This window comes from Triticum dicoccoides, chromosome 2B, assembly GCF_002162155.2.
Source record: "Triticum dicoccoides isolate Atlit2015 ecotype Zavitan chromosome 2B, WEW_v2.0, whole genome shotgun sequence".
NCBI classification, from domain to species: domain Eukaryota; kingdom Viridiplantae; phylum Streptophyta; class Magnoliopsida; order Poales; family Poaceae; genus Triticum; species Triticum dicoccoides.
Genome location: NC_041383.1, coordinates 15759516 through 15770496, shown reverse-complemented (window position 1 = coordinate 15770496; position 10981 = coordinate 15759516). Strand labels below are relative to the sequence as shown.

General features: G+C 48.6%; 1 protein-coding gene across 1 annotated transcript; it reads right to left on the bottom strand.

Annotated features, from left to right (window-relative positions):
• Positions 1 to 9025: 9025 nt before the first annotated feature.
• Positions 9026 to 10735, bottom strand: LOC119361775 (cytochrome P450 89A2-like). Its single transcript, XM_037626923.1, has one exon. The coding sequence runs from the start codon at positions 10684 to 10686 to the stop codon at positions 9256 to 9258; it is 1431 nt and encodes a 476-aa protein (XP_037482820.1). The 5' UTR covers positions 10687 to 10735; the 3' UTR covers positions 9026 to 9255.
• Positions 10736 to 10981: the final 246 nt, after the last annotated feature.

The window sequence follows — 10981 nt, the reverse complement described above, 5'->3', positions numbered from 1 at the left end:
GGGGGGGTAGAGTTTGAAAATGTGACCTTTAGTACCGGTTCGTGCCACGAACCGGTACTAATGCCTCAAACCCCATTAGTACCGGTTGGTGGCTTGAACCGGGACTAAAGGTCTAACCTTTAGTACCGGTTGGTGCCATGAACCGGTACTAATGAGCATCGCACCCTTCAGTCCCGGTTCGTGGCACCAACCGGGACTAAAGGTCCAATTTGAACCGGGACTAATGCCTGTACGGTGCCCTAGCCGCTCGAACCGGGACTAATGCTCACATTAGTCCTGGTTCGTAATGCAATTGATTAATGATCTTTTCTGGCCGAACCAAAGCCCTGTTTTCTACAAGTGTATGTAACCATAATATGTGTCCTTTCCCCTCTTGATTGCTGCATCAAAGCGGACACCGCTGTTTTGGTTGGTGCTTTTTTGATCTTGGGCGATCATGTAAAATGTATTCCCATTTATCTCGTGTCCTTTGTAAGTCAATACAGTCGAAGATGTTCCCCTGGACAACGAGTACAGCTCATCACAAACAGTGTAGTCACCTCTGAGATGTGCTTCCAACCAACTGCTGGAAGTCCTGATGTGTTCACATGTAATCCAGTTGTCACACTGCTCCGGGTGTTTGGAGTGCAGACTGTTCTTATGTTCATCGACATACGGGGTCACCAAGGTAGAGTTCTCTAGAACTGTGTAGTGTGCTTGAGACCAAGAATGCCCGTCCCTGCATATTATTGAGTCCCCTCCAAGTGTGCCTTTTCTAGTCAGTCTCCCCTCATACTGCGATATAGGGAGACCTATCTTCTTAAGGCCAGGAATGAAGTCAACACAAAACCAAATGACATCCTCTGTTTGATGGCCCATGGAGATGCTTCCTTCTGGCCTAGCGCGGTTATGGACATATTTCTTTAGGACTCCCATGAACCTCTCAAAGGGGAACATATTGTGTAGAAATGCGAGGCCCAAAATGACAATCTCATCGACTAGATGAATTAGGACGTGCGTCATGATATTGAAGAAGGATGGTGGGAACCCCATCTTGAAACTGACAAGACATTGCGCCACATCACTCCTTAGCCTTGGTATGATTTCTGGATCGATCACCTTCTAAGAGATTGCATTGAGAAATGCACATAGCTTCACAATGGCCAATCGGACGTCTTTCGGTAGAAGCCCCCTCAATGCAACCGAAAGCAGTTGCGTCATAATCACGTGGCAGTCATGAGACTATAGGTTCTGAAAAATTTTCTCTACCATATTTATTATTCCCTTTATATTCGACGAGAAGCCAGTCACGACCTTCTTACTCAGCAGGCATTCAAAGAAGATTTCCTTCTCTTCTTTGGTAAGAGCGTAGCTGGCAGGACCTTCATACTGCTTTGGAGGCATGCCGTCTTTTTCGTGCAAACGTTGCAGGTTCTCCCGTTTCTTAGTTGTATCTTTTGTCTTCCCATACATGCCTAAGAAGCCTAGCAGGATCACGCAAAGGTTCTTCATCACGTGCATCACGTCGATTGAAGAGAGGACCTCTTGGTCTTTCCAGTAGGGTAGGTCCCAAAATATAGATTTCTTCTTCCACATGGGTGCGCGTCCCTCAGCGTCATTCGGAACAGCTAGTCCGCCGGGATCCTTTCCAAAGATTACGTGTAAATCATTGACCATAGCAAGTACGTGGTCACCGGTACGCATGGCGGGCTTCTTACGGCGATCTGCCTCCCCTTTGAAATGCTTGCCTTTCTTTCGACATTGATGGTTGGTCGGAAGAAATCAACGATGGCCCAGGTACACATTCTTCCTGCATTTATCCAGGTATATACTTTCGGTGTCAGCTAAACAGTGTGTGCATGCGTGGTATCCCTTGTTTGTCTGTCCTGAAAGGTTACTGAGAGCGGGCCAATCGTTGATGGTTACAAACAGCAACGCGTGCAGGATAAATTCCTCCTGTTTGTGCTCATCCCACACACGAACACCATTTTCATTCCACAGCTGTAAAAGTTCTTCAACTAATGGCTTTACGTACACATCAATGTTGTTACCGGGTTGCTTAGGGCCTTGGATGAAAACTGACATCATAATGAACTTCCGCTTCATGCACATCCAAGGAGGAAAGTTATAAATACATAGAGTCACGGGTCAGGTGATGTGATTGTTGCTCTGCTCCCCGAAAGGATTAATGCCATCCGCGCTTAAACCAAACCATACGTTTCTTGAGTCACCTGCAAACTCAGCCCAGTACTTTCTCTCGATTTTTCTCCACTGCGACCCGTCAGCGGTGCTCTCTATTTCCTGTCTTTCTTACGGCCCTCTCTGTGCCATCGCATCAACTTGGCATGCTCTTCAGTTCTGAACAGACGTTTCAACCATGGTATTATAGGAGCATACCACATCACCTTCGCAGGAACCCTCTTCCTGGGGGGGGATCGCCGTCAACATCACCAGGGTCATCTTGTCTGATCTTATACCGCAATGCACCGCATACCGGGCATGCGTTAAAATCCTCGTACACACCGCGGTAGAGGATGCAGTCATTAGGGCATGCTCTTCTGCACCTCCAATCCTATAGGGCATACGCCCTTTTTTGCTGCGTACATACTGTGGGACAATTCGTTATCCTTTGGAAGCTTCTTTTTCAATATTTTCAGTAGCTTCTCAAATGCTTTGTCGGACACAACATTCTCTGCGTTCCACTGCAGCAATTCTAATACGGTACCGAGCTTTGTGTTGCCATCTTTGCAATTGGGGTACAACCCTTTATTGTGATCCTCTAACATGCGATTGAACTTCAGCTTCTCCTTTTGACTTTCGCACTGTGTCCTTGCATCGACACTGACCCGGTGGAGATCATCATCATCGGGCACATCGTTTGGTTCCTCTTGATCTTTGGCAGCTTGACCCGTTGCAGCATCACCGTATTCAGGGGGCACATAGTTGTCATCGTCCTCTTCTTCTTCGTTGTCTTTCATCATAACCCCTATTTCTCCTTGCCTCGTCCAAACATTATGGTGTGGCATGAAACCCTTATAAGGCAGGTGGGTGTGAAGGATTTTCCAGTCAAAGTTTTTTGTAGAAAAGGTATATATACATAGAGAGAGAAGCTGCCTCCAAGCGATGGCAGTTACATGTTAGAAGAAAAGGAACATCACTACTTCCTCCGTCACGGTTTAGAAGGCACGGTTAAATTTGCGTGCGTTTTCATAATAGACAAGGTTTAGGGCGCATTGCATTTATTTTTAGTAGCTAATTAGTACTCCGGAGTACTATTTCTATATGCATGCGTAGTGTGAATGCTATTTTTTTAGCCCATCTCACAACCAATAGATAACCACCTAGGTCCCAGAGAATTTCCAAGCGCGCCTTCTAAACCGTGACGGAGGGAGTACTTAGGATTGGACACACGAATGATGATTCGTTAATTAATACATTTAGTTAATAATATTTTCTTTGTTCAATCAGTTTTGCTCGTTGAGAGTCGTTTATTGGCTGGGTGTGATAACGGTCTTTTTCTTTCTTAGCTAGACAAACCGACGTGCAATGAACCAGCTAGCTAACTACCCATGTACACAAGAAAATTGGACATGCAAGGGACCGAGCTGCCCACCAACACTTCTCACCCACTGTCACCCAGGGCCCATGCACCTTTCACACCCCTGGATTCACTAGGAGAGCTCATTTCAACGGAGCTTAGTAACTGTACTAGCCATGCCCCGCACGGCGGCACGCCGCGCCCCGTCGATGAGTTGTGTTTGAATATGTTGTTTTATTGTTTACAATTATACTTAATTTAAAGCAAGAGAGATATATAGATGAGATTGCAATCATAAAAAGATAATATGAAAAATGACACAATTATTGTCACCGTACGTATTCCATCTTAGAAAACGGGGAGTATACATGATGGTACTTTTCTAGTAAGATCAAACAAACACGAAACATTCACTTCTAACTTAGATCATTTCGGTGGAGCCCCCTGCATATTTGGTGCTTCAGTGCTTGTGATGAAATGATAGAGGGCATTTACATATTGTTGCATGCAACCTTCAGGTGACTTGGCGCCGGTGCACGTGATGATTGGATCTTCAGTGTATGGACGTTGAGAGTACATTCATAGTGGTATCATGTTGAAGAAATTATCGCATATTTTAGCTAGGATTCTAGTATGCCTTGTAAACTCATTTTACTGGATGGTTATTAGAACGGGCCATGTAGAATTGTCATTGATTGGTTCATGTTTTCTCTTGCATTGAAGCAGACTTCCCATTTTGACTTGAAATGAATTTGGCGCCATGTGCGCCTCTCCCTTGTTCACAAAAAAAATCTGAACTTGAAGTACATGATAGTTTTGGTGACCATTAGTTTGTTCTGTTGTATATGTTACATGCTATAGTTAATTGTTGTTGGAAACATGATGAAGCCACTCGGTGACTTCAAGTGCTTGATAACAGGTTTCTCATTGTGATTTGAGCGGCACGTACCCGGGGACGTACCTCCGCCGATGATACGTGGGATCGTGATTCGGGACCAAACCACAGCGACCGTAACTACACTACAGTAACCACTAACCACACATGCAAACACAACATGTTAGCCAATTAAGATCAAATTAAGTGGCGTTCAGAACCAACGGAAATGCGGTGCCGGTTAACACCGAGTAAAATAGCATCCAGAATCAACGGAAAAAGTGGCGCTACATGGCGATGCACGTGGTCACATCACAGACGAAAATCTCCTCCAACATTCTATGCATGCACATGACTACCACTCAGAGTCCACCGTCCAACAACACGTGAGTAATCCCAGTGGCGGAGCCAGGAATGAAGCAAACCCCGGGCCTAATTTTTTTCTCGGCAACATGGAAAAACTTTGGCCTTAAAACTAACTCGTACCATTTTGAAAAAATACCTGATGTGAAAGCATACAAAATAAAATTCATTTTATCAATAAATCTAAAATTTAAACTTGATGCTCAATGAACCAAGAAAATAGATAAAACGGGACAGAAGTACAAATAGTAATATGGGAAAACAAAAAAAGATACCAAGTCAATTGAATAGTTCGTTAGTGCATCCCATAACTTGATCGATGGTAGAAGAACCAACACTTTCAAGGCATTTAAAAATATATAATTTCTTAAAAAATCATAAAAATCAATTGAAACAATTATCATTGAAACAAATAAAAATACTTACCAGTTTGACGTGATAAAAGCCCTTCGCGAGACCTATATGATTGAAAACGATATAGAATATCATCATCATCAATACTTGGAATTCAACTTCAAGACACCCTTGTTGCGGGCACCTGTGAAAAAATATCTCTTCGTCTTCCATTTCTACAACATAAATGGAATTGCAAATACATCAATTTGAGTTCGACAATACGTCAATTTGAGTTCAACAACACACAGTACAATACTGAGATTGCAACCGGCTTTCCTTCTTCCTCCATGACTAAGTACAGCTTTTTTTCAATTAAATTAGTTCAGTGCAGTTCATACACAGAGGTTACTATGTTAAATTGTAAAACACGGTACAAGTAGAAACTGCAAAGAATCAAAGAAATTTATCAAGGCTAGGCAGGGCAAAAGAAGAAAGGGACTGCGCGCCGCAACGAACGGCGCACACAGGGGCAGCGCTGCGCCGCCGGGGAGGGGCCAGGGTAGCAGGGGCCTGCCTAGAGAAGTGGACGGCGGTGGCCGGTTTATGCCGGACGGCGACGACGCCACGGCGACCGACGGGCCGAGCAGGGAGGCGGGTAGGCGGCGGCTCGATCGCTGGAGACGGGCGAGTCATGTGGCTCTGTACATCTGGGTTAGGTCGTGCACTCGTGTAGCCGGTTTGCGGTCGTGGGCTCGGTGGCTGGTACGTGTGTAGTCCGTGCGTGCGCTGCTGCCTGGATCGCTCACTTCGGGCCTCCTTTCACTGCCTGTACCCCGGGCCCAAAACAAATTCTTTATACATCTAGCTGGGTAAAATTCCCACGCCCCGGGCCTGGGCCCTGTGTGCCCGGGGCCCAGCTCCGCCCCTGTCCTAACATTGGCAGCCTAACGAAATCACAGACCAAATTGCAACACACACCCACAAAACATACGCTCACAGGTCCCCCAATAATACATGCATGCGCCATGCATCCATTAACCAATTTTGAACAGCATAAAAACTCCTAAGAAACCACAAATAATTACCAGAAAGCTTTGACAAAAAAATCATAAGCAGGCACCATTTTATTATCCTTGTGTATAAATGTATGATCAAACCCATTATTTGGTGAGATTTTAGGATACATTTTAATATGTTCCCCTTGTCTTATTTTTGTAGAATCAAGAAAAAACATGCATCGATCGACACGTTTCATGAGCCACTCCATGGCCTTGCTGTGTCAGCGTGCCCCGTGCTCACCGTTGCAACTGGCACCATCGCGTCTTCTTTAGGTCCAAGTGGGCATAACATCACACAGGAACATTCTATGCTCTAGCATGTTGCATCTAGCCAGTCTCATTTGGCACGATGCCACGGAGAGGCTCACGCAGGTGGCTTGCAGGTCGACCGTGGGCGGTGGACGTCAGCAGAGCTCAGCGTGTGGTTTACTGGTTGGGGGTAGTGCGCGGCAAGGCGGACCTCACGGCACGCATGACACAACAAGGCAACCACCCCTGTGCTCGCCGTCGCGCAGTTGCCGTCAATCGAGATGGGCAAGGAACAGGAATGCCTCGTCACGTCCTCTTTGGCTAGCTCTAGCCTAGCCGAGGCAACACCTCTCCACGACGAAAACGCTGGGGGAAGGACTCCGATGGCGCTGGACGGCCAGGGGATGACGGCCTGGGCGAGCGCAACGTCGAGCCGGTGGCGACGTGACAGGGATCGGCGGGTCACCGTTAGTCTGAGAGGTCGCCAGCTCATGGCCTCGGCGGGTAGGCCGAGCTCTAGGTCAAGATTGCTGGCGCATGCCTAGACGACGATGGCGCAGTCCACGAAAGCCTTGTCCCACCGCTTGGAATCCAGAGAGCTCAGGTCGTCGGAGGCGCTGACACGGTCCTGTGTGCAGCTCCTCGGCGAGCGCGGCGCCGGCGTGTAGCCTCTCCTGGAAGTAGTCGCAACCTGGGCGCCCCCGTGCGACAGCAAGGATGTGCTTGGGGAGACAGAAGGAGCTGCTGTCGAGGCCGTCGCTGCGGCACCGAAGCCGGCGACCATGCATCGCGTGATGCTGTCGAAGAGAGTGACGACAGGGGGCACCGCATCGAGTCACCAGAGCGGCGGGGAAGGGCGAAGATGCTCCTGCAGGCGCAACAGGAGACCATCACAGTTTGGTCGGCCTCCGCGAGCAGGCCGTCCGAGAGGAGCCAGGGCGGGCCAACTTCGGCGGAAGTTGAGAAGTGGCCCTCAAAATCGGGTGGAGACGACGCTGCTGCAGTCGCCGGCAACGGAGCAAGCACTCCCCCACGCGGACCACGCATCGGCGAGAGCGAACCACGTCCATAGCGGAGAGCGCGCGGCGCCGGGGATGAACATAAGCCTAGGCCTAAACGCGGCGGCATCCTCCGCGGCAGCAGCAAGAGCAGGCCATGGCGGCCTTCGTGCACGCCTCTTATACTCTGCCTTTCATGCATACTCCATGTACTCGTGAATCATGGGCGGGTGGGGAGGTTGTGGATGATGGGTATTGCCATGTTAGCTCAAAGCGGTGGTGATGAACGGTCTGGAAAGAGAGAGATAGTAAAAGAAGCTCCGCCTATGGCGGTACCGCCTGGATCCCAAAAAATATGTACGTACGTGTCAACCACCCCATCGCATCGTAAACAAATTCATCGCGTGGCAGCGTCGCAATCAGCCAATAGAAAATATCCACAACCGCCTATCTAGTTTGGCCAAAAAAAGCCTAAGCTTTACGTATGGAAATTGCACTCGTACTCTCACGGTTAGTGGACGCAAACGACCAAAATTCACTGCAATTAATGCATGATGTAGACACTTCCAACACACATCTCATGACCAATCAGGAGCATAGCAAACATACCCAAAAACGCTAAATTTACGCTAAACTTACCAAAATAAGCCGCACCCTAGTTCAAAAAATTTGAAACGAAAGAGTGAAGCCACCACGCGTTCGTACACAGCCAGGTACCAAATTAATACCACGCGGCACATACGCAGTACATCCTGGGTCATTTTCACCCAAGTGGCCGATTATCACGGCGAAAACTTGGCCTGGAATAGAGGCTTGGTTATGTATAGATTTGCTTCACTTTTTATATTTAATTAGTTTTAAATGAACTAATTTTAATAAATTTGAATGGAAAGTTTTAAATATTTTCTTTACTGATATGTACTCCCTCCTCATACTATAAAAGCTTTTTTTTACACTACATTAGTGTTAAAAATGATCTTATATTATAGAACGGAGGTAGCATCACGTATTTTGATATGCATCTTCGCGATAACCAACTAGCAATTGAATTTTGGCCAGCCCATTACGGGCACGCAAGTGGTTGAGCAAAGATAGCGTTGTGATCTTTTGGGAAGCTTCTCATCCGATTTTGTGAAGCTTTTGGAATGTTATTATCCTGCGGTCTTCCTTGGTGGCTTTCTGATTTGTTTTCGATTATTTATTTATTTTCCCTGTCTTTTGTTTTGTATTTTTTGTCACTTTTTTGTTTCTTTTCCTTTTTTATTGTTCTTTTTTTCTTTTTAATTCTCCTACATCTTTGTGAAGCTTCCTGTTTTTCAGGACGTGGGCGATGCGCGTGCGCTTTGTGTCACTACAGGCGATGCATATCGGCGCCGCTTCATGCTATTCTTTTTTCTTTGAGAAACTTCAAGCTAGTCTGTTGACGAAACAAAAGCTCAGGGTGGTAACCAGACCACCCATTTAGCATTTATGCTAGCCCGTTTATCAGAAGAATCCAAGTGGACCGTGCAACAGTTTCAACAATATATCCAGCAAAGCCAGCTTATATGCCAAACAAATAGTTCTCAAAAAAAAAAGATGCCAAATAAATTATAGCTTATGACAAAATAAGTCAAGAACACCCGCAAAAAAAAGTCAAGAAAAAGCAATAACAACAAGAATGAGAGGGAGGATTTGTTATTACATTCTGCTTCGGTCTTGTTATTATTTGATGCAAAATAGAATCACACGTACCACATGGTCCGATGTGGTATAAGCAAACTCAAACAAACATCAACAAAGAAACAGAACCGCACACGTACAAACGGGAAAACACACGCACAAAACCGGTCATAAGATTACCAAGGGTATGCAAAGAAATTATGTGCGTCGTGTAACACGCGCACAGAGTGGCTTCTTCATTAGTTTGACAAAGCCGCCGGCCTGCTCAGTCATGTCGACACCTTTGCTGCAGTCTTCCGCCGACGGTGTCCAGTCGAACTCGTGCACGAGCGCCGCCAAGAAGCACTTGATGTGCAGCATTCCCATGTTCACAGCCGGGCAGCGCCTATGTCCCGCGCCGAACGGCATCATCCTTATCTCCTTGGGGCCTGGCGCCGGGCCGATGTCCTCAGCCTCGCCTCCGTCCAGGAACCGCTCCGGCTGGAACTTGTCGGGATTGGTCCACGTCTTCTCGTCTCTTCCGATGTCACCAAGGTTGAACACCACCATCGCGCCGTCCACCGGCACAGCGGTCATGCCGCCGATTGCTTTTGCGCCCTCGCCGTGGACGCTCCGAATGATGACCGGAACTGGCGGATGCATGCGGAGGCTCTCTTGCACAAGGGCGTTCAGATACGGCATACCACCGCGAAGGCTTTGGCTCGAGAGTATCCCGCCGGCGTCGGCCTCACCATCAATCTCGCAGCGCAGCTTGTCCTGGACCTCCGGCTGGTCGATGAGGTGGGCGAGCGTCCACTCGACACATGTTGCGGTTGACCCTGTGGCTGCGCCAAGGAACTCAAAGACAAGAGCCACCAGCTCGCCGCGTCGAAGAGGACGCCCGGCGGGGGCATCACCGTCGTCAGGGACACGGAGATCAAGGAGCGTGTCGATGTATGGACGGACAATGCCACCATTACCGCAGAGTTGAGACTGTGACTGCCTCCGTGCGGCGATCAAAGGGAGGTACAGCTCGACCTGCCGGTCGAGCAACGTGTAGATCCGGCGTATCCGCCTCCAGTTGGCGAGCTTGGATAGCATCGAGGCACCGAGGCTAGTTGTGAGCTCTCCAGCGAGGACAATGGACTGCCGTATCACCTCCCCCATGGTGATCCTGTGGCCGGCGTCGACAATGTCGCCGAAGCACATGCGTGTGGCTAGCGCGAACACAGCCGTGGTGAGTGGCTCACGGATGGCCACCTCGCCGCCGCCGCCCCCGCGGCATAGGGCGGACAAGTCCGCGACGAGGGCCCGAGCTGCCTCCTCATGCAGTGGGGCTAAGGAACCAAGGCGTGAGAGGATCTGGGCGGTGAGGTTGCACCGGAGCACTCGCAAATGCGGGCCGTACATCACCGTGGCTATGTTGTCGTTCCGTTCGCCATTGCGCCAGATGGCGAGGGAGCCGGGGACGCTCGTCCCTGGCCGGTTAAAGAATTGATCGGCGTTCTCGATGAGCGCTCGGTGAGCAACAGCTGGGGTGCTGACGTGGTGGGTGGTCGCCTGAGGACGGGCTCGCCTAGTGTACCCTCGTCCAAAGGCCATTCCGGCTAGGAGGCATAAGAGAACGGCCAGGAGCATAAGGAAATCCATGGTTGTGGCGGCCAATTGAATGATTAGCCGTGGGTATGTAGTAAGTAGATGCATGTCTCTCTTTATATAGTACCAGGACCTCTCTCTCTCATAGTACCAGGACCTCCACTTCCTCCTCCTCCCCTCTCTCTCTCTCTCTTATAGTAGCAGGACCTCCACTTCCTCCTCCTCTCTCTCTCTCACTCTCTCTCTCTCTCTTATATAATACCAGGACCTCCACTTCTCCTCCTCCTCCTCTCTCTCTTTCTGTCTCTCTCTCTCTCTCTTATATAGTACCAGGACCTCCACTTCCTCC

Coding starts and splice junctions, on each gene's coding strand:
- LOC119361775 (XM_037626923.1), bottom strand. CDS start 10,686: ATGGATTTCCTTATGCTCCTGGCCGTTCTCTTATGCCTCCTAGCCGGA.